Raw genomic sequence first — 22,899 nt, 5'->3', positions numbered from 1 at the left:
CCAAATTTGAACATGTTTCATTATTTATTTGAGACTAAATTGATTTTATTGATGTATTATATGAAGTTAAAATAAAAGTGTTCATTGTTCATTCAAGTATTGTTGTAATTGCCATTATTACAAATGTATATATAAAAATCGTCCGATTAATCGGTATCGGCTTTTTTTGGTCCTCCAATAATCGTTATCAGTATTGGCGTTGAAAAATCATAATCGGTCGACCTCTAGTTTCTGTACAGCACTTTGTGACATCAGCTGATGTAAGAAGGGCTTTATTAATGAATTTGATTGAATAAGGAAGTATACAAAAGATAGAGGCCTACCTGACTGTGCAAACAGACATAACATTTCATAATCCTAGTAGCTAGTAATACCAGATCAAATCACCAAATTTGGTAGATGAATTCCAATTCCTATTTCTTACATATTTGACTGATCTGAGTCACTGGCTTACTGGGGCTCTCTCATGCCGTCCCTGGAGGGGGTGCGTCACCTGAGTGGGTTGATTCACTGTTGTGGTCATCCTGTCTGGGTTGGCCCCCCTTGGGTTGTGCCATGGCGGAGATCTTTGTGGGCTATACTCGGCCTTGTCTCAGGATGGTAAGTTGGTGGTTGAAGATATCCCTCTAGTGGTGTGGGGGCTGTGCTTTGGCAGAGTGGGTGGGGTTATATCCTTCCTGTTTGGCCCAGTCCGGGGGTGTCCTCGGATGGGGCCACAGTGTCTCCTGACCCCTCCTGTCTCAGCCTCCAGTATTTATGCTGCAGTAGTTTATGTGTCGGGGGGCTAGGGTCAGTTTGTTATATCTGGAGTACCTCTCCTGTCCTTTTCAGTGTCCTGTGTGAATCTAAGTGTGCGTTCTCTAATTCTCTCTTTCTCTCTCTCTCTCGGAGGACCTGAGCCCTAGGACCATGCCCCAGGACTACCTGACATGATGACTCCTTGCTGTCCCCAGTCCACCTGACCGTGCTGCTGCTCCAGTTTCAACTGTTCTGCCTTATTATTATACGACCATGCTGGTCATTTATGAACATTTGAACATCTTGGCCATGTTCTGTTATAATCTCCACCCGGCACAGCCAGAAGAGGACTGGCCACCCCACATAGCCTGGTTCCTCTCTAGGTTTCTTCCTAGGTTTTGGCCTTTCTAGGGAGTTTTTCCTAGCCACCATGCTTCTACACCTGCATTGCTTGCTGTTTGGGGTTTTAGGCTGGGTTTCTGTACAGCACTTTGAGATATCAGCTGATGTACAAAGGGCTATATAAATAAATTTGATTTGATTTGATCTGACCTTGACATTCCACAGTTCCTGAAATAGTTCCACAAACAGGTGTAAGTAGCCAAGTGTGATCCCACTTCTGACACTAGTGTAATGAAATCAAATAAAATGTTACTTTTCACATGCTTCGTAAACAACAGGTGTAGACAAACAGTGAAATGCTTACTTACAGGTTACTTACGTGGTATGTGGATACCTGCTTGTCAAACATCTCATTATAAAATCATGGGCATTAATATGGAGTTGGTCCCCCCTTTGTGGCTATAACAGCCTCCACTCTTCTGGGAAGGTTTTCCACTTGATGTTGGAACATTGCTGCTGGAACTTTCTTTCATTCAGCCACAAGAGCATTAGTGAGGTAGGGCACTGATGTTTGGCCATTAGGCCTGGTTCACAGGTCCTGGATGTCAGGGAGCTCTGCCCCAGTGATGTCTGCGCAGTACCCACTACCCTCTGTAGCACCTTGCGTTCGGATGCCAAGCAGTTGCCATACCAAGCGGTGATGCAGCCAGTCAAGATGCTCCCAGTTGTGCAGCTGTAGAACTTTGAGGATCTGAGGGCTCATGCCAAACCTTTTCAGCCTCCTGAGAGGGAAGCATTGTCATTCACGACTGTGTTGGTGTGTGTGGACCATGATAGATCCTTAGTGATGTGGACATTAAGGAACTTAAAACTGTTGACCCGCTCCACTACAGCCCTGTCAATGTGAATTGGAGCCTGCTCGGCCCTTCATTTCCTGTAGTCCACGATCAGCTCCTTTGTCTTGCTGATTTTGAGGGGGTGGTTGTTGTCCTGGCACCACACTGCCAGGTCTCTGACCTCCTTATGGGCTGTCTCATCGCCATCGGTGATCAGGCCTACCACAGTTGTCATCAGCAAACTTAATGGTGTTGGAGTAGTGCGTGTTCATGCAGTCGTGGGTGAACCAGGAGTACAGGATGGGACTATGCACCCACACTTGTGGGGCCCCCGTGTTGATGGTCAGCCTGGCGGATGTGTTGTTGCCTACCCTCACCACCTGGGGGCGGCCCATCAGGAAGTCCAGGTTCCAGTTGCAGAGGTAGGTGTTCAGTCCCAGGGTCCTTAGCTTAGTGATGAGCTTGGACTATGGTGTTGAACGCTGAGATGTAGTCAATAAACAGCATTCTCACATAGGTGTTCCTCTTGTCCAGGTGACAGAGGTGCAATAGGGATTGTGTCAATCTGTGGCTTTGTTTGGGCGGTATGCCAATTGCAGTGGGTACAGGGTGTCTGAAGATGGTGTTGTGAGCCATGACCAGCCTTTCAAAGCATTTCATTGCTACAGATGTGAGTGCTACGGGGCGATAGTCATTTAGACAGGTTACCTTGGCGTTCTTGGACGCAGGAACTACGGACACAGGGACTGTAGGCATTACGGACTGGGTCAGGGAGAGGGCGGCAGGTATCTTACTGGTTAAGATCGTTGGGCTAGTAACTGAAAGGTTGCTGGTTTGAATCCCCGAGCTGACTAAGTGAAAAGTGCCCTTGAGCAAGGTACTTAACCCAAAGAGTGTCTGCTAAATGAATAAAAGGTATAATGTCAGTGAAGACACTTGATAGCTGGTCAGGGAGTGCGGCTTGAACTCTACTACAGTCCTAACTGCCACACATACATTTCCACGTCCACGAAGGTTCTAGCATCAGGCAGGGCCATGACTACACCAGTGAGAGGAACCAATTATGTTCCTGCCTAGCAACAGAGATGTATTGGCTGTGTAGATGTGTAAGGAGTTGACCCCACCTAGTTGGAGGTTATACATATGTGCTTATGTCATCATGCTTTGTCTTTACAGTGGGCGGATAAACTTAGTTATGACACACATAAATCTAACTGCCTGTAGCTCAGGACCTGAAGCGAGGATATGCATATTCTTGATACCATTTGAAAGGAAACACTGAAGTTTGTAGAAATGTGAAATTAATGAAGGATAATAACATATTAGATATGGTAAAAGTTCATAAACCAAAAAAGCAGGTTTTCATTTTTTTTTCTCCCATCATCTTTGAAATTCAAGAGAAAGGCCATACTTTCAGATAGGAGTGTAGGTGTAATTTAGATGGCAGCAGTGTGTGCACAAATTTTCAGACTGATCCAGTGAAGAATTACATTACTGCACAATATTTCGTATCAAGTCTGCCAGGAGTTTTCCCAAATGTGCCGAATTGGTCAACTGATACATTTTTAAGTACATAACTATAGAGAACATACATAAAAAAAATGTAAAAGTTTACACACTCCCAAGAATGTCATACATGATGGATCATTAGCCTATAAACTAACTTTCACACATCCAGATGGCTGGGCGGGGAGCCAGACACCAGTGGGGTCAAATTGTAGACCCCAGTTCCTACATTTGAACATAAAAATGTATTTTAATTTAAAAAAAATATGCTTCATTTTATCTCTGGGACCCACAGGATGACAAATCAGAGCAAGATTACTGAATGTAAGAACATTATTTACCTTCAAAGGTGAATGTGTCAAACCAGTTGCTGTGATGAAAGTTTTGTTGTTGTGCACTCACTCCTCAAACAATAGCATGGTATTTCACTGTAATAGCTACTGTTAATTGGACACCGCAGTTAGATTAACAAGAATTTAAGCTCTCTGCCCATAAGACATGTCTATGTCCCAGAAAGTTGGCTGTTGCATATGTCATTCTAGTCACAATAGCAATAACCGTCCTGGTTTAGGGACACCGATCCCGTAGAGGTTCAAAATTATACATTTGTTTTACTCCATTGCATTGTTTACAACAGCTTAATAAATAGTAGCCTACATTCTACAGTACATCACACAGATAACATAGATCAGACATTGAAGCATACACTTAAGTAGCAAACAGATACAGTATGTATGATATGTGATTTATAACACAGTTGAGTGAAAGAGTTCCAACATGATGTACTGCAAAGTGAATTTAATGAGTTTGGTCACACAGATGACATTGATCAAACATAGTCTTTCCCAATTGAAGCACATACAGTGCCTTGCGAAAGTATTCGGCCCCCTTGAACTTTGTGACCCTTTGCCACATTTCAGGCTTCAAACATAAAGATATAAAACTGTATTTTTTTGTGAAGAATCAACAACAAGTGGGACACAATCATGAAGTGGAACAACATTTATTGGATATTTCAAACTTTTTTAACAAATCAAAAACTGAAAAATTGGGCGTGCAAAATTATTCAGCCCCTTTACTCTCAGTGCAGCAAACTCTCTCCAGAAGTTCAGTGAGGATCTCTGAATGATCCAATGTTGACCTAAATGACTAATGATGATAAATACAATCCACCTGTGTGTAATCAAGTCTCTGTATAAATGCACCTGCACTGTGATAGTCTCAGAGGTCCGTTAAAAGCTCAGAGAGCATCATGAAGAACAAGGAACACACCAGGCAGGTCCGAGATACTGTTGTGAAGAAGTTTAAAGCCGGATTTGGATACAAAAAGATTTCCCAAGCTTTAAACATCCCAAGGAGCACTGTGCAAGCGATAATAGGCCAAGAGGCCCATGATCACTGGATGAACTGCAGAGATCTACAGCTGAGGTGGGAGACTCTGTCCATAGGACAACAATCAGTCGTATATTGCACAAATCTGGCCTTTATGGAAGAGTGGCAAGAAGAAAGCCATTTCTTAAAGATATCCATAAAAAGTGTTGTTTAAAGTTTGCCACAAGCCACCTGGGAGACACACCAAACATGTGGAAGAAGGTGCTCCGGTCAGACCAAAATTGAACTTTTTGGCAACAATGCAAAACGTTATGTTTGGCGTAAAAGCAACACAGCTCATCACCCTGAACACACCATCCCCACTGTCAAACATGGTGGTGGCAGCATCATGGTTTGGGCCTGCTTTTCTTCAGCAGGGACAGGGAAGATGGTTAAAATTGATGGGAAGATGGATGGAGCCAAATACAGGACCATTCTGGAAGAAAACCTGATGGAGTCTGCAAAAGACCTGAGACTGGGACAGAGATTTGTCTTCCAACAAGACAATGATCCAAAACAAAGCAAAATCTACAATGGAATGGTTCAAAAATAAACATATCCAGGTGTTAGAATGGCCAAGTCAAAGTCCAGACCTGAATCCAATCGAGAATCTGTGGAAAGAACTGAAAACTGCTGTTCACAAATGCTCTCCATCCAACCTCATTGAGCTCGAGCTGTTTTGCAAGGAGGAATGGGAAAAAATTTCACTCTCGATGTGCAAAACTGATAGAGACATACCCCAAGCGACTTACAGCTGTAATCGCAGCAAAAGGTGGCGCTACAAAGTATTAACTTAAGGGGGCTGAATAATTTTGCACGCCCAATTTTTCAGTTTTTGATTTGTTAAAAAAGTTTGAAATATCCAATAAATGTCGTTCCACTTCATGATTGTGTCCCACTTGTTGTTGATTCTTCACAAAAAAATACAATTTTATATCTTTATATTTGAAGCCTGAAATGTGGCAAAAGGTCGCAAAGTTCAAGGGGGCCGAATACTTTCGCAAGGCACTGTACTTGCGTAGCAATCAGCAATACAGTAAGTATGATATGCGACTGATAACACTGTCAACTGAGTGAAGAGCTCCAACACAACGTGGGGTTGGTCGGTTCTCAGTTAGAAAACCCTGACATTGGGTGTTTTGATCTGAGAACAAGCCTGTGGGTTGAGTTTAGCAATACCACTGGAACTTTGTACATTGCTCAAGAGAGTAATTCTTGTTTGAGTCATTCCACTAAAAATGTTTGACACAAGGCACGGACAAGCATGCAGTTGGCACTCCCTCATGGTCCAACTTCCTTTACTAGGCATACATCTTATAGAGCCAGACACCGTTGTATTTAATCAAAACTGCTGTCCTGACATTTACAGAGCAAGACATTCTTCTCATAGTTCAATGTACCGTACATTAGTTTTCATGTTTAACTATATGAAGCAGAAAGACAACTGAATGCAGTTTTCCCTTACTCCTGAATACCAGTTTTAATTGAATAAGACCGTCATTCACAATGACAAACAAAAAAAACACACACACACACACAGAGCAAAAGCAGCAAGAAATAAAATTAGCATTCAAAGAATTGATGATAAAAAAGGTTATCAATAATTAAATTAAGAAAGCGTATGTTTAAAGAGCAGGTTTTCCCCCTGATTTGTGCATTCATAAATACAGTTTGTGTGTGCTGTGTTGAGGCACCATCTCGCTGCTCTCTCCTTGTACACGACTAGAAACACCGGGTATTCTTGCCTTTGCTGCGCCCCGCTGACGACAGACAACCGCTGGTCTTTGGACGTCGTGAAGACATTACTTATTCGGATGCTGCTCAAAGAAAACAAAAAGATGGAAACATCCATTTGTGTGGTAAGGATAGTTGAGGGAAATGGGATGTTCAGTGGATGTACTATGGATGTGTTTGGGACAAAATATTCCAGTGATTATCATCACTGACATGTCCCATTTGTCTGGATTTGACAGAGCTACCCTACTTCGCAATAGCCAGAAATCAGTGGTTCTTGGTGCTAGGCTATCTGAGGTTAGAGACTTGTTTTCAGGGAGTATGCTATGAGCAGGCAGAGTGTAGTGTATTGTGCAGTAGTGTACATACCGCGGCGTTCAGGGCTTGTTCCAGGTCCTCAATGATGTCCTGCTCGTCCTCCAGCCCCACAGACAGACGTATCAGTGTGTCACTGATCCCTAGGGCAGCCCTATCACTCTCTGGAACAGACGCATGGGTCATTATCGCCCTGAGAGGGAAAGAAAAGGGAAATCCCTAAATATGAAAAAATAATAATTATATTGGCACCGTTTAAACAGTTGGTTTCAAAACTTCAAAGTAATATATATATATATATATATAGAAATTAAATATTTATTCTTGACCACTGCTGCCCCGTGTGGTATTATTGTTCAAAAGTGAGGCAATCAAAGTACTTTATATTTCGATATTACAAGTACATTTTTGGGTCAGCTGACAACATTTTGAATCTCGATATCATAGCAATTACAATATTACGATTGTTGATGATATGTAGGAATACTTACGGATGCTCTGCCAAACTTTCATAACCGCCAAGGCTTTCGGCAAGTGCGAACAACTGAAATAAAGAACAGCACAAAATGTTATTTCTGTGTCCATCTGTGATTGAATTCACAACACATACAGTAGTAAAATACAATGATGCCTCATACTATAGAGGCGAACCATGCAGTTTCTTTTCCCACTGTTCTTTCCACCATAGTTCCGACAACTACGGTGTACGCAGCGTAACCAGACAAGTCCAGTAGAGATCGTCTTCGCATTATATTGTGAATCAGAAGTGAGCGTCTCAATTCTGTAATCACCTTGAGGCTGCTGAGGAAGGTGGAGGCATTCTCCAGTTTTCCCTTTATGTAAAAGGTGATCATCCCTGGGCAGCCTGTGCACTGTCTCTTCATCAGCTCGTGCTGGGGGTGGGAGGGTAAGCCTACAGAGGGAAGGGGGAATAAGAGGAAAACCAGTCGACTGTTAAATCCTTTAACCACCGGGTGCGGTCGACTCAAGCGCAGAGAATAAGAGAGTAACTGGAGAGGCCATGTGCTGTGTTTAACTATACATGTGCTTCTACTGGCCCAGAGAATTACCAAAGTGAATGCATTGTCCAAATTTTTGTTACATCACCTATTTGCCCAGAAAGCAGGTCATGTTAAAGGAAAGGGTGGGAAACCTAGTCAGTTGTACAACAATGCATTCAACTGAAATGTGTCTTCCGCATTTAACCAAACTCCACTGAATCAGTTAAAACATGCGTGTTATGCAATATACAGAAGTACTACAGTTTGATATCCACAGAGAACCCCCCCGTCACCTGGAAAGATGACTCTGTCCACCCTGGGGTCAGCTTCCAGGAACTTGGCCACCGCCAGGGCATTCTTGAAGTGCTGCCTCATGCGCAGGTGCAGGGTCTTCAGGCCACGGTTACACAGGTAGCAGTCAAAGGGGGACGGTACGGCTCCCAGGGCTTGTCAGGGTACAGTAAGGAAGAACAATGCGTTACACAACAATCAGCCCCTCAAACAAAGAATAAACAAGGGTAACACACAAAGCCTTCTTTATCAGTGGTTTATAATTGGTGGAAAGCCCTGGCATCACGAGCATGTGTGGGTATTTGATGGACAAAAGTAAGTCACAAAAATGTAGCAACTGCTTCAGTGAAGTTCAAGTGCTTCAATCATAGTAGGCAAAAAATGTGGCGGGTGTGTCAGCTTAGCATGCATAGATTTTATCCAGTTGCCATTGATCCATCTCTCACCATTCTGAAGGAACTTCAGTCGGTCATACAGGTCCTCATTATTCACAGACACCAGGCCCATTACAACATCACTGTGACCTGTCAATCAAATAAGATTTTTTTAAAACTCCCATGTAAACTGATTTTATTTGTGTGGAAATTCTCTTCAGTCAACATCAATGAACAGACAGAATGAACCTACCATTCATGTACTTAGTAGCTGAATACATGCAGATGTCTGCTCCGAGGTCCAAGGGGCGCTAAAGAGCAAGAGAAATCAATGGCACTGAACTGGTCTATGAAGAGGAAATGACTGGGTGTGTTAAACTCGAGACCGTGAAATTAAGGAACACATCCATTTTAATTCAGTTCAACTACGGTTTTCATTTCCAACAGTCCCTGGGCTGAACGTGGCAATGCAGAACCAACAACGCATACAGGGCAGGATAAGACTTGTTACATACCTGGAAGTAGGCTGACATAAAAGTGTTGTCCACAACCACCACGGTATCCTTGTTGTGTTGGTGGACCACAGCTGCACAGGCCTGGATATCCACCACCTTCATGGTAGGGTTGGTGGGAGTCTCAAGCCATACTAACTACATGAAGATAGAAAATAAAAGAGAATCCCTTCAGAATTTCATGAACAAATTAGTTTGAGTGGAAGGTAATACAGTATACAGTGGGGCAAAAAAGTATTTAGTCAGACACCAATTGTGCAAGTTCTCACAGTTAAAAATATGAGAGAGGCCTGTAATTTTCATCATAGGTACACTTCAACTATGAATGACAAAATGAGAAAAAAAAATCCAGAAAATCACATTGTAGGATTTTTTATGAATTTATTTGCAAATTATGGTGGAAAATAAGTACTTGGTCACCTACAAACAAGCAAGATTTCTGGCTCTCACAGACCTGTAACAACTTCTTTAAGAGGCTCCTCTGTCCTCCACTTGTTACCTGTATTAATGGCTCCTGTTTGAACTTGTTATCAGTATAAAAGACACCTGTCCACAACCTCAAACAGTCACACTCCAAACTCCACTATGGCCAAGACCAAAGAGCTGTCAAAGGACACCAGAAACAGAATTGTAGACCTGCACCAGGCTGGGAAGACTGAATCTACAATAGGTAAGCAGCTTGGTTTGAAGAAATCAACTGTGGGAGCAAATATTAGGAAATGGAAGACCTACAAGACCACTGATAATCTCCCTCGATCTGGGGCTCCACGCAAGATCTCACCCCGTGGGGTCAAAATGATCACAAGAACGGTGAGCAAAAATCCCAGAACCACACGGGGGGACCTAGTGAATGACCTGCAGAGAGCTGGGACCAAAGTAACAAAGCCTACCATCAGTAACACACTACGCCGCCAGGGACTCAAATCCTGCAGTGCCAGACGTGTCCCCCTGCTTAAGCCAGTACATGTCCAGGCCCGTCTGAAGTTTGCTAGAGAGCATTTGGATGATCCAGAAGAAGATTGGGAGAATGTCATATGGTCAGATGAAACCAAAATAGACCTTTTTGGTAAAAACTCAACTCGTCGTGTTTGGAGGACAAAGAATGCTGAGTTCCATCCAAAGAACACCATACCTACTGTGATGCATGGGGGTGGAAACATCATGCTTTGGGGCTGTTTTTCTGCAAAGGGACCAGGACGACTGATCCGTGTAAAGGAAAGAATGAATGGGGCCATGTATCGTGAGATTTTGAGTGAAAACCTCCTTTCATCAGCAAGGGCATTGAAGATGAAACGTGGCTGGGTCTTCCAGCATGACAATGATCCCAAACACACCGCCCGGGCAACGAAGGAGTGGCTTTGTAAGAAGCATTTCAAGGTCCTGGAGTGGCCTAGCCAGTCTCCAGATCTCAACCCCATAGAAAATCTTTGGAGGGAGTTGAAAGTCCGTGTTGCCCAGCAACAGCCCCAAAACCTCACTGCTCTGGAGGAGATCTGCATGGAGGAATGGGCCAAAATACCAGCAACAGTGTGTGAAAACCTTGTGAAGACTTATAGAAAACGTTTGACCTCTGTCATTGCCAACAAAGGGTATATAACAAAGTATTGAGGTAAACTTTTGTTATTGACCAAATACTTATTTTCCACCATAATTTGCAAATAATTTCATTAAAAATCCTACAATGTGATTTTCTGGATTTTTTGTCATAGTTGAAGTGTACCTATGCTGAAAATTACAGGCCTCTCATCTTTTTAAGTGGGAGAACTTGCACAATTGGTGGCTGACTAAATACTTTTTTGCCCCACTGTATATCAATCATATACAGCATCTAGCCTTGTAGTAGCATGTGTCATTTGAGTTTCATAGTTTTGGCTCCTAATCAAAAAAGTACATCTATAAGATCTAGGTATTAAACTATGGCCATGTATGGACAGGAGAGACAAGTCACAGTGAAGTTCCTCCTTGATGCCATGACTCATGGAAAAGCTCAGGGTGGAGCACTTAACATGAAGAACAAAAGTGAAATGGATGACATCTATTCTCACACCAACACCCTGGAAACCTGAAACCTGGGTTCTTTCAAATGTGAGATTTAGGTGAAAATAAATCAATAGAATAAGGTAACTAAGCAGACTTAGAATTCCACTTACCTTTGTGTTTGGCTTAAGAGCGGCCTGGAGCAACTCGATTTTGGTACAATCAGCAAAGGAGACATCCAAGCCAAATTCTGTAGCAATCTTCCGGAAGTAACGATTGGTGCCTGTAGAGAAAAAGGAATCATGTATTACCATTTCATGGTAATGGCTGTATGCATCAAACAATACTTACAAATACAGTTGAAGTTGGAAGTTTACATACACCTTAGCCAAATACATTTAAACTCCATTTTAAACAATCCCTGACATTTAATCCTAGTAAAACTTCCCTGTCTTAGATCAGTTAGGGTCACCACTTTATTTTAAGAATGTGAAATGTCAGAATAATAGCATAGAGAATTATTTATTTCAGCTTTTATTTCTTTCATCACATTCCCAGTGGGTCAGAAGTTTACATACACTCAATTAGTATTTGCTAGCCTTGCCTTTAAATTGTTTAACTTGGGTCAAACATTTTGGGTAGCCTTCCACAAGCTTCCTACAATAAATTGGGTGAATTTTGGCCCATTCCTCCTGACAGAGCTGGTGTAACTGAGTCAGGTTTGTAGGCCTCTTTGCTCACACACACTTTTTCAGTTCTGCCAACAAATATTCTATAGGGTTGAGGTCAGGGCTTTGTGATGGCCACTCCAAAACCTTGACTTTGTTGTCCTTAAGCCATTCTGCCACAACTTTGGAAGTATGCTTGGGGTCATTGTCCATTTGGAAGACCCATTTGCGACCAAGCTTTAACTTCCTGACTGATGTCTTGAGATGTTACTTCAATATATCCACATAATTTTCCTTCCTCGTGAAGCCATCTATTTTGTGAAGTGCACCAGTCCCTCCTGCAGCAAAGCACCCTGTTACGGATACAGGTATCCTGTGTCTGTGTCTGTGTATCCTGTGTACTTTTCTCTCCTTCTCCCCTCACAGGTGAAAATCATCACTCCCCAATCAGTCAACAATCAATCATCAATCAGAAGACACACCTCCTATTTCCTACCCTATCACAGTTCCTTTCCCTTGGTTTAAAAACCCCATCATTTGTTTGCTCTAGAGCTCAATCTCTCTGTAAATGCCATGTCTGTAGGTCTCTGTGGTTCAAATCAAATCAAATTTTATTTGTCACATACACATGGTTAGCAGATGTTAATGCGAGTGTAGCGAAATGCTTGTGCTTCTAGTTCCGACAATGCAGTAATAACGAGCAAGTAATCTAACTAACAATTCCAAAAAAAACTACTGTCATACACAGTGTAAGGGGATAAAGAATATGTACATAAGGATATATGAATGAGTGATGGTACAGAGCAGCATAGGCGAGATACAGTAGATGATATCGAGTACAGTATATACATATGAGATAAGTATGTAAACCAAGTGGCATAGTTAAAGTGGCTAGTGATACATGTATTACATAAGGATGCAGTCGATGATATAGAGTACAGTATCAACGTATGCATATGAGATGAACAATGTAGGGTAAGTAACATTATATAAGGTAGCATTGTTTAAAGTGGCTAGCGATACATTTACATCATTTCCCATCAATTCCCATGATTAAAGTGGCTGGAGTAGAGTCAGTGTCATTGACAGTGTGTTGGCAGTAGCCACTCAATGTTAGTGGTGGCTGTTTAACAGTCTGATGGCCTTGAGATAGAAGCTGTTTTTCAGTCTCTCGGTCCCAGCTTTGATGCACCTGTACTGACCTCGCCTTCTGGATGACAGCGGGGTGAACAGGCAGTGGCTCGGGTGGTTGATGTCCTTGATGATCTTTATGGCCTTCCTGTAGCATCGGGTGGTGTAGGTGTCCTGGAGGGCAGGTAGTTTGCCCCGGTGATGCGTTGTGCAGACCTCACTACCCTCTGGAGAGCCTTACGGTTGAGGGCGGTGCAGTTGCCATACCAGGCGGTGATACAGCCCGCCAGGATGCTCTCGATTGTGCATCTGTAGAAGTTTGTGAGTGCTTTTGGTGACAAGCCGAATTTCTTCAGCCTCCTGAGGTTGAAGAGGCGCTGCTGCGCCTTCCTCACGATGCTGTCTGTGTGAGTGGACCAATTCAGTTTGTCTGTGATGTGTATGCCGAGGAACTTAAAACTTGCTACCCTCTCCACTACTGTTCCATCGATGTGGATGGGGGTGTTCCCTCTGCTGTTTCCTGAAGTCCACAATCATCTCCTTAGTTTTGTTGACGTTGAGTGTGAGGTTATTTTCCTGACACCACACTCCGAGGGCCCTCACCTCCTCCCTGTAGGCCGTCTCGTCGTTGTTGGTAATCAAGCCTACCACTGTTGTGTCGTCCGCAAACTTGATGATTGAGTTGGAGGCGTGCATGGCCACGCAGTCGTGGGTGAACAGGGAGTACAGGAGAGGGCTCAGAACGCACCCTTGTGGGGCCCCAGTGTTGAGGATCAGCGGGGAGGAGATGTTGCCTACCCTCACCACCTGGGGGCGGCCCGTCAGGAAGTCCAGTACCCAGTTGCACAGGGCGGGGTCGAGACCCAGGGTCTCGAGCTTGATGACGAGCTTGGAGGGTACTATGGTGTTGAATGCCGAGCTGTAGTCGATGAACAGCATTCTCACATAGGTATTCCTCTTGTCCAGATTCACTCTCGCTTTGTGTCTTAACCTCTCTTTTGTTTGAGCACCTCCATAGCACTTTGTCATCCCCTGTGAGTATTGTTTTGGTTATGGTGTTTGTTTGTTGCTGGTGGGAAAAGGGGGAAACAAGACCAGTCGCCCATGGGCATACACTACCCGTAGGTAAACTTTGTTAAATACACTAGTTAGAACTGGGCGGACCACCCACTGTATTTTTGGTTAGTTAGTTAGCTGTTAAAGTAGGCTAGTCTAGCTTAGGGGTGTTTTTGTATATTGTTTCATTCCTTGGGTCCAGCTCAGCCCCTTTTCCTGCCCCCCCCATTACCGTGTGTTTATAAATAAACCTGGAGTTTGACGGTAGATTTCTGTTGTCCTGGTTATTTCATTCACACTTTTACTTTGTCACAATAATAATTTGCATGAGATATGTTACGGGTCTCATTACCATCCCCCCCTAGACTGTCGGGCCAAAAGGGATTCGTAACACCCCCAGAACATGATGCTGCCACCCCCATGCTTCACGGTTGGGATGGTGTTCTTCAGCTTGCAAGCCTCACCCTTTTCACTCCAAACATAACGATGGTCATTTTGGCCAAACAGTTCCATTTCATCAGACCAGAGGACATTTCTCCAAAAAGTACGATCTTTGTCCCATGTGCAGTTGCAAACTGTAGTCTGGCTTTTTTATGGCGGTTTTGGAGCAGTGGCTTCTTCCTTGCTGAGCAGCCTTTCAGGTTATGTCGATATAGGACCCGTTTTACTGTGGATATAGATACTTTTGTACCCGTTTCCTCCAGTATCTTCACAAGGTCCTTTGCTGCTGTTCTGGGATTGAGTTGCACTTTTTGCACCAAAGTACTTTCATCTCTAGGAGACAGAACGCGTCTCCTTCCCGAGCGGTATGACGGCTGCGTGGTCCCATGGTGTTTATACTTGCATACTATTGTTTGTACAGATGAACGTGGTACCTTCAGGCATTTGGAAATTGCTCCCAAGGATGAACCAGACTTGTGGAGGTCTACAAAAAAAGATTCTCTGAAGTCTTGGCTGATTTATTTTGATTTTCTCATTATGTCAAGCAAAGAGGCACGGAGTTTGAAGGTAGGCCTTGAAATACATGCATATGTACACCTTCAATTGACACGAGCTTCTTAAGACATTACATAATTTTTTGGAATTTTCCAAGCTGTTTAAAGGCACAGTCAACTGAGTGTATGTAAACTTCTGACCCACTGGAATTGTGATACAGTGAAATCTGTCTGTAAACAATTGTTGGAAAAATTACTTGTGTCACGCACAAAGTAGATGTCCTAACCAACTTGCCAAAACTATAGTTTGTTAACAAGAAATGTGTAGAGTGGTTGAAAAACAAGTTTTAATGACTCCAAACAAAGTGTATATAAACTTCCGACTTCAACTGTATGCGTGTACTCTTTCACTGGCAACATTTGTCTACCTTTTGGTAATTCTCCAGACAGTTTTACAGACACTTTGGGCCATGTCTTACCTCCATATACATCACTCATGCAGACAACGCCATCTCCAGCTTTCAGCATGTGAGTGATGGTCATAGTCGCAGCCAGCCCAGAAGCAAGAGCAAAACCTACAGAAAATTCCCAGTTAAGAATACATTCTCTTCAAGTTGTAAACAGGAGTCTAGTTAAATGTATAGCGGTATTTTCTACCTGTAAGCTATAGGCCTACATTCTCTAACTTGTTATATTTTATTAGATACAAATTCATGAGGTAGTGGTGTCAGACATGAACACTTACAATACTTTGCTCCATCCAAAGCAGCAACAGCTTTTTCCAGACAGTTTCTAGTAGGGTTTCCACTCCGACTGTACTCAAAACCCTGATTAAGACAACATTCCACATTCAGAGAGCCCACATTTTTCATAATAAACAGATGCTGATACTGCTGATCATCTGGCTATTAATTATTCGTTAAATGTAATGCCAATCGTTTACGCTTTCAGTATTCATCAAAAAAAAGGTAATTTCTCTTAACTGTAAGACATCGTGCAACCAACATTCTGACTTATGAATAAGTGCAAAATGAGCCAAGCTCGTTCTGGGCAGGAAAAGATGTTACAAAAGACAGTACATTGCTACTACAGTATGTCATTCCGGTTCAGTACACCGTCCAGACCGGTATGACACCCCATGCTGAACGAACGCCTCTCGATACCAGACACCTAGGTTATTGCTGGCCTTGGCTACTGTTAAACTAGCCCTATATATGTCGTACGGCGTCCTATATAGGGTTACTGCTAGACATGAACTATCTAGATACAGTACATAGGGAAAAAAATCTTGCTCGATATACAATGATTATAGCTACTATAATGTCAGGTCATAATAAACATTCAAAACATTTCAAATTAGTCCCGCAGGTAACTCCTACTACAGTTCCCCTACGGTCTTTACGTTAGCCTAATGGTATACATTAGGTAACTTACAGCATGATCTCCAGGTCCATACTGCTTGAACGTGGTGGACAGAGAAATAGGTGGTACCACCGCCATAGATTTCCATTGCTCAGGTTCCTGACCAACGTGGATCGCCTCTGTTGCGAAAGATTTGAACTGCACTCGGAACCCGGCAGGCAAGTCGTTCTGTTGGTGTTTTGAAGCCATGTTACAAATCAAGTCCGGTTCCCTGAGAGTAATTTACAGGATGTGTATGTTTCGCCGTTGAATAATCTAAATGGAAACTGAACTGGGAATAAGCCGCGACGTGTAATAATACCCTTATAATGTCTAGCCCAATCACAGCCTCTCTATAAGGGGAGGATACCACCGATTGGTGTTTCAAAAGGGGAGTCCCGTACCACGTCACCCGTATTTGCACGTGGCTTATTTGATTTTGTTGCTGGCAGGATTTTTTAAATTCATTTTTGTATTAACACATATCAACAAACAAGAGGAATAGTCACACGTTAACAAGCATACAAACTATTTACATTGCCAGGAATCCTAAACAAACAAATCATATTCATTAATAATACAAGTTTTAATTGTCTTTTTGTTTTTCATTTTAGTTAGTGGTGCCATATTGTTTAAACTAATTTATAAAGTGAAAAAAGTTAGGTTTTGAATTAGACCATTTGCATTCGTGAATATGAAATTTACCTAGTATTATTAGCAGTTGAATTAAATATACTACATCTGTATCTATGTCAGAATTTCTGAAATAAATCATATCAAAACCATTAAATAGTACAACCTGTCCTATTTTTTTGTATGTCAATCCAAAACATTCTACTATAAATACAGGCAAAAAACAATTGGAAAATGGTCTCCTTCTCCATTCCACAAAAATAACAGTTATATTCAATATTCCGCTTGAATCTTTCCAAAACATGTTTCACAGGATAAATTCTATGTAACATTTTAAATGAAACTTCCTTTACTTTGTTACTGATACAATATTTGTTAGCAATTTTCCATGTTTTCCCCCATTGTATATCACCATAGATATTTGACCAAAAGAATCTTGCTGAGGGAATTGTAGTAACAAACAATATTCCTAATCTGTTTATTACTGCATTTATCTTTGATGTTAATATTGCCAATGAATATATTTGAATGTAAATCTGTTACTTACATCAACCACAGAGGAATTTAAAAAGAGATACACCCCACTTGGAATCGCATCAAAAACAATTGCATATTCTTTCAGGGTTATTGGAATTTTAAACTTTTCAAGAAATTCCCCATATGAGAGTAGATATCCATCCTTATTCAGTAACTGACCAACCAAAATAATTTTATTTTCAAACCAGTTATGAAAAAAAGAGACTCATTTTTAAATCGTATATCTTTGTTGTTCCATAAAAAGTATCTGTGAGGGGAAAAATTGTAACCTTTATCTTTAATTGGGATACCATAAACTTCCTGTAAAACACAATCCTTGAGTGGAAATAAAACTGACTTATTGATATTATTTTTCAAACCCGAAACTAAGGAAAAGTCTTCAATACAGGAAACTGCTTTAGAAACCTCATTCCTGTCTCTTAAAAATATGGTGGTATTGTAAGGATTTAGGATTAATGCATTTTAAACTCGCTACCATATTACTTAAGATTGAATTGTTTGAACAACAGCTGCTTTGTCTTTATCTCTGTGGTGTGTGTGTGTGTGTGTCAAGAACGGAGTAACATGGTGTGACTTGCATGTTGCAAAGCGGTGTACTGTTTGCTACTGTTACGGATACAAGTATCCTGTGTGTGTGTTTCTTTTCTCTCATTCTCCCCTCACAGGTGAAAATCATCACTCCCCAATCAGTCACCCATCAATCAGAAGACACACCTCCTGTTTCCTACCCAATCACAGTTCCTTTCCCTTGGTTTAAAAACCCTGTCAGTTGTTTGCTCTTGAGCTCAATCTCTCTGTAAATGCCATGTCTGTTCGTCTCTGTGTTTCACTCTCTCGTTGTGTATTAACCTCTCTTTTGTTTGAGCACCTCCATAGCACTTTGTCATCACCTGTGAGTGATGTTTTGGTTATGGTGGGAAAAGGGGAAACCAAGACAAGTCGCCCATGGGCATACACTACCCGTAGGTAGACTTTGTTAAATACACTAGTTAGAACTGAGCGGACCACCCGCTGTATTTTTGGTTAGTTAGCTGTTAAAGTAGGCTAGTCTAGCTTAGGTTTTTTTTGAATACTTATTGTTTCTTTCCTTGGGTCCAGCTCAGCCCCTTTTCCTGCTTCCCCCCCATTACCGTATGTTTACAAATACACCTTGAGTTTGACGGTAGATTTCAGTTGTCCTGGTTATTTCGTTCTCACTTTTACTTTGTCACTATTAGAATTTGCATGAGTTATGTTACGGGTCTCATGACCATCCCCCCCCCCCAGACTGTCGGGCCAAAAGGGATTCGTAACAGCTACATTTGCCTTGCCTGTCTGTGTGTGTGTATATTAAGCACATGGTGTGACTTGCTGCATGTTACAAAGTTGTGGTAATCAGGTATAGGGGGGGGGGGTGGTCATCACGAGGTTTAACTGAGATGGAAAAATACTGAACAACACAATAGCAGGAACTGAGCAACTGTTACAACTAGGGTGTGATACCAGAACAGTGAGAATCTATACATAGACAGAGGGTGGACTCCAAGAAGCGCCAAGAGACTAGGACTAGTCTGAGCAAGTCGAAACCACGCTCAGCCTCTACTGTGATAGACATAGTTCCAACCCATCTGTTGGCCTATCACAGTATAAGAACAACTGTTTACGTACATCCTGCCAGTTCTCTGCTTGCCCTGCGTGGTGATCCAGTATATACGAAAATTGCATTTACCATTTATTGCTTACTTAATAATAAAAAGCAGGCATAGAATAAAATCTGACTTAAGTCTTCTACTTGTCCTGATTCGAAAGACGCAGCCTCTAACAGTATCATCAGCCAGTTGACATAGTTTAAATTCCTTGCCAAGTGCTGAAACACCTTAAATTCCCTTTCTTGATATGAAGAGCCATAATTTGAGTAACCAATAAAAATACAAATGGACTAATTGGGCAGCCCTGCCTAATGCCATGGCAAATATCAAATCTTTGGGATGTCCCATGAGCTCATTTTACAGAGTTAGTACAACCACCATATAAAGTTTGGACTGCTTTCAAAAAAAAGTCACCAAACCCCAAAAAACATATTGCTTTGAACATAAACTCATGTTCTACAGTGTCAAAAGCTTTATAAAAATCAACAAACATAAAACTATAATCAAGGATGAGGTCATTATAGTCAATCATATCTAAGATCAACCTGATGTTATTACTAATGTGTCGGCCATGCATAAAACCAGATTGTTCTTCATCAATTATATGATGAAAGCCTTGTTTCAACCTCTTAGCAAATACAAGGGCAAATAATTTCCCATCATTAATCAACAGGCTAATGGGTCTCCAGTTGTCTATATAAAGAGTATCCTTATTAGGTTTGGGAATCAAAGTAATTACACCTTTAAGGAAGCCGGTAACTCGCCTTTTTCTATTGATTCTTGAAACATAGCAAGAATAAAAGGAATCAATTTATCATTGAATGCTTTATAAAACTCGCTTATTATACCATAATTTCCAGGGGACCTATTGTCCCCAAGGCTTTTAATACAGTCTTATATTAATTTCTGAACTCATCATCACAAATCCCTGAAATCATTGTCTATCTTCTTAGCAATGTTTGCTACATTGTCTAAGAAAAGATCCATATTGGAAGTTGGCTGGGCTGATTCTGATAAAACTGGGCAACATTCTGAGAGATTTCTTTTAGATTTTCATTTGGAGTATTATTAATTTACATATGGAAGTCTTTTCTCCGAACCCTTTTTTCTAAATTCAAGAAATATTTTATTTGTCTCCCTCTTCGTCTTGATCTTACAAACGCTCCCCGGGCCTTTTCCTCATAGATACAGTCTAACTGCATTTGCAATAATGATAGCTCCAGTAATTCCTGATTAGTTAGTTCAATTGTTTTAGTATAATCCATTATTTCCTTTATGATGTCATATTCTTTTTCTTGGCATGGGCAATTTCTTTCCCCATTGAAATAGCCAAAAGCCTTATCAAATTTCATTAGTTCCCAGTAACTTCCAAACGTATAACACAGGCACAATTCCAGTATATCAATAATTCCTGCTACTTCCTTCTTAAATACTTAATTCTCTAGTAAAGTTTTGTTCATTTTCCAGTAACCTTCACTAACTTTTTTTGTTGACAAACCATGCATATTTATCTTTATTGAGATCCCTTTGTCTGTTAAAATCAATGGTTCAATCGAGACTATCAACCTTGTCAGCCATATCTTCAGATATCAGTCAGAAATCAATACAGGATTGTATAGATAAATCTTTGGTACTCCATGTAAACAATCTTTTGGGTTCTTATGTCTCCAAATATCTAGAACACCTAACCTTAGACATATTCCTTATCTCACAAACAGAACTGCTATCCTTAGGAGGCCATCTATCTAGATTATCATGTAATACTGTATTAAAATCTCCACCCCATATTACTTTGGCTAATGGAAATTTAGACAATTTTCCTTATTTTCCTCTCAATGTCTCTAAATAAAATACAGTTACTTGACTTGTTATTGGAAGCATAAGTATTTACAACAATGAATTGAACGTGGTTGACATCTACCAATAGTATAATCCATCTCCCTGTATTATCTGCTTCATGACTCAATATATGACCCTTAAAGTTGCCTTTTAAAATAACACCTGCTGACCGATTAGTACCAAATATCATTCCCCATTGACACTTCCAAAACGCAGAATCTGTGGAACAGGCATGAGTTTCTTGAATTAAATAAAAGTCGGCACTCTTACCCTTACAATACAAAAATAAAGATTTCCTTTTCAAAATATTACGGATTCCCCTGGCATTAATAGAAAATACAGAAATGGACATTTACTATCACAGTGACTATATGAAGAATATTAAACTTGTATACGTTCACATGAATCGGGTTCTCACAAAAATAAAAGTTCTTACTAGTTGCAAATAAAAACAGTCCTTTGCACCACTCAAGTGGTTGACCTAAATTATATTTATATATATTTTCATACAATTGCAAATACCATTGTACCATAGATTGGTAAAAACGAATAGCCATCAAGCTAACATTAAGTGTCATTGCGAATTTCCCTGCCATAATTTAAAAAAATATATAAACTCAGTCCTGCACAACTCACTTGATAAATCCAGCTGTCAACAAGCTAGGCGTCAGCGTGAATTTCCCTTCCATTAAAAAAAAAAAGCCTTAGCTCCCGTAAAGTATGCACTTTTCCCTCCCTTCCTTGCTCTCCCAATCATCCGCCACAGACGATTCCGAGCTTCTTTGTCAAATGCTGTCAGATCCTCCTTGAACCCCAGGTTGTTGTTCTTTAAATAGTCATTTTTCTTTGCACTTTTCCATGTCATATCCCTCGCTGTCCTGGAGATGAATCTCATGATCACTGGTCGTGGTGGCTGGTTGTTTTCCCCATCTCTCAGCCTACCCAGGCGGTGCACTACATCCAGAGAACCTGCAACATTTCGCTCCTCCGGGACTAATTGCCCTGCAAAATGTCCTTCACTCTTGCTTTGATGTTCTCGTCAGATTTTTCTGTTATTCCATAAATTCGAAGATTCCTTCTCATTTACCTTTGACTCCATTTCAGTGAGTTTCTTCTTCTGCTTTGCAACCTGAATTTTCAATGTTGCCTTCTGCTGCTTCATTGTTCTTACTTCCTCAGCATTGAAATCAATCGATTTCTTCAGGTTAACAATAGTGATAGTGTTCTTTTTCATCAAATTCATGATGTCATCTGCGCTCTTTGATTTTAGCCGTGAGGATGCGGACGATGTTGTCCTGTAGCTGGCTCATTGATGGTTCACTTCTCAGCTTCTTTGGAAATTGCTCCTTGGTTGGGGTATTCGGGTATGAGTCGCATTCACCCCCTTTTTTACACTGCAAGCATACGAGTGAGTTTCAACAATGCCCCTTTTCTCCTTGGAAGTTTCAACATCCATTATCTCAGCAACAGTTTGGTCATGTCCTGCTTGTATGCTACTAGCTATGAAGACGTTAGCAGGCTAACTTAACTACACACGCTGAAACTTTTCGATAGCTAGCTTTTTCGTTAGAAATTGTCAACATATATTTCAATGGTTTGATTAATGACAAAATTATTCAAAATAGCTGCATTGTATGATTAGATATATATATTTTAAAAAATTGCAACTGCAGTCTAAAACTATAAACTTTGTGAGAAAACCCTAAAATTGTTCCTCAACTAGAAATGTTACACCCTCTCATGTCGCCATCTTGAGCGCCCCCGCTAGCAGGATTTTCTCTCGCCACGCCAACATTACGTACAATTTATGTAGTTCATAGTTTGAACGTAGTCTAAAATTTACACCACCAGTTGTGTGTATTGAAGACAGTTGTGTGTATTTTTTCCACATACATATTTTCAGTTGAATGTAAAACACGACAAACAGAAACAGGAGAGTTATTATAACACATTTGAATGTTTGTCTTAGTACAAAAAAGCAAAATATTGCAAAACAAATAACAATAAAACTCCCATTGATGCAATGAGGGAGAGTCGAGATGTTGCTGTGATAAAAATAAATGTTTCTCTATCA

The 22,899-nt window shown here is 41.1% G+C and overlaps 1 protein-coding gene across 2 annotated transcripts; it reads right to left on the bottom strand.

Moving 5' to 3' along the window:
* Positions 1–6,242: 6,242 nt before the first annotated feature.
* Positions 6,243–16,638, bottom strand: LOC112252171 (cystathionine gamma-lyase-like). Of its 2 annotated transcripts, XM_024423176.2 has the most exons (12): positions 16,222–16,540; positions 15,533–15,614; positions 15,267–15,362; positions 11,171–11,280; positions 9,024–9,158; positions 8,762–8,819; positions 8,581–8,658; positions 8,137–8,289; positions 7,634–7,755; positions 7,334–7,386; positions 6,897–7,035; positions 6,243–6,610 (listed from the first exon to the last, which is right to left on the bottom strand). In XM_024423176.2, the coding sequence occupies exons 1-12, from the start codon at positions 16,396–16,398 to the stop codon at positions 6,596–6,598; spliced, it is 1,218 nt and encodes a 405-aa protein (XP_024278944.2). In that variant the 5' UTR covers positions 16,399–16,540; the 3' UTR covers positions 6,243–6,595. The 2 variants fall into 2 exon arrangements, with proteins under 2 accessions (XP_024278944.2, XP_042178976.1); XM_042323042.1 differs by lacking the exon at positions 6,243–6,610 and having other exon boundaries at positions 6,903–7,061; positions 16,222–16,638.
* Positions 16,639–22,899: the final 6,261 nt, after the last annotated feature.

The sequence above is a fragment of the Oncorhynchus tshawytscha genome, linkage group LG06 (assembly GCF_018296145.1).
Source record: "Oncorhynchus tshawytscha isolate Ot180627B linkage group LG06, Otsh_v2.0, whole genome shotgun sequence".
NCBI classification, from domain to species: Eukaryota; Metazoa; Chordata; class Actinopteri; order Salmoniformes; family Salmonidae; genus Oncorhynchus; species Oncorhynchus tshawytscha.
Note: the sequence above shows the minus strand (reverse complement) of the source record. Positions and strands in the feature narration are given on the sequence as shown.

What these genes read in the sequence shown, in the direction of transcription:
- LOC112252171 (XM_024423176.2), bottom strand. Translation starts at nt 16,398, where the DNA reads ATGGCTTCAAAACACCAACAGAACGACTTGCCTGCCGGGTTCCGAGTG. An exon ending in CTCTTAAGCCAAACACAAAG is followed by an intron (nt 9,159 to 11,170) that starts GTAAGTGGAATT and finishes ATCTTCATGTAG; the next exon opens with TTAGTATGGCTTGAGACTCC. An exon ending in AGCTACTAAGTACATGAATG is followed by an intron (nt 8,659 to 8,761) that starts GTAGGTTCATTC and finishes TTTGATTGACAG; the next exon opens with GTCACAGTGATGTTGTAATG.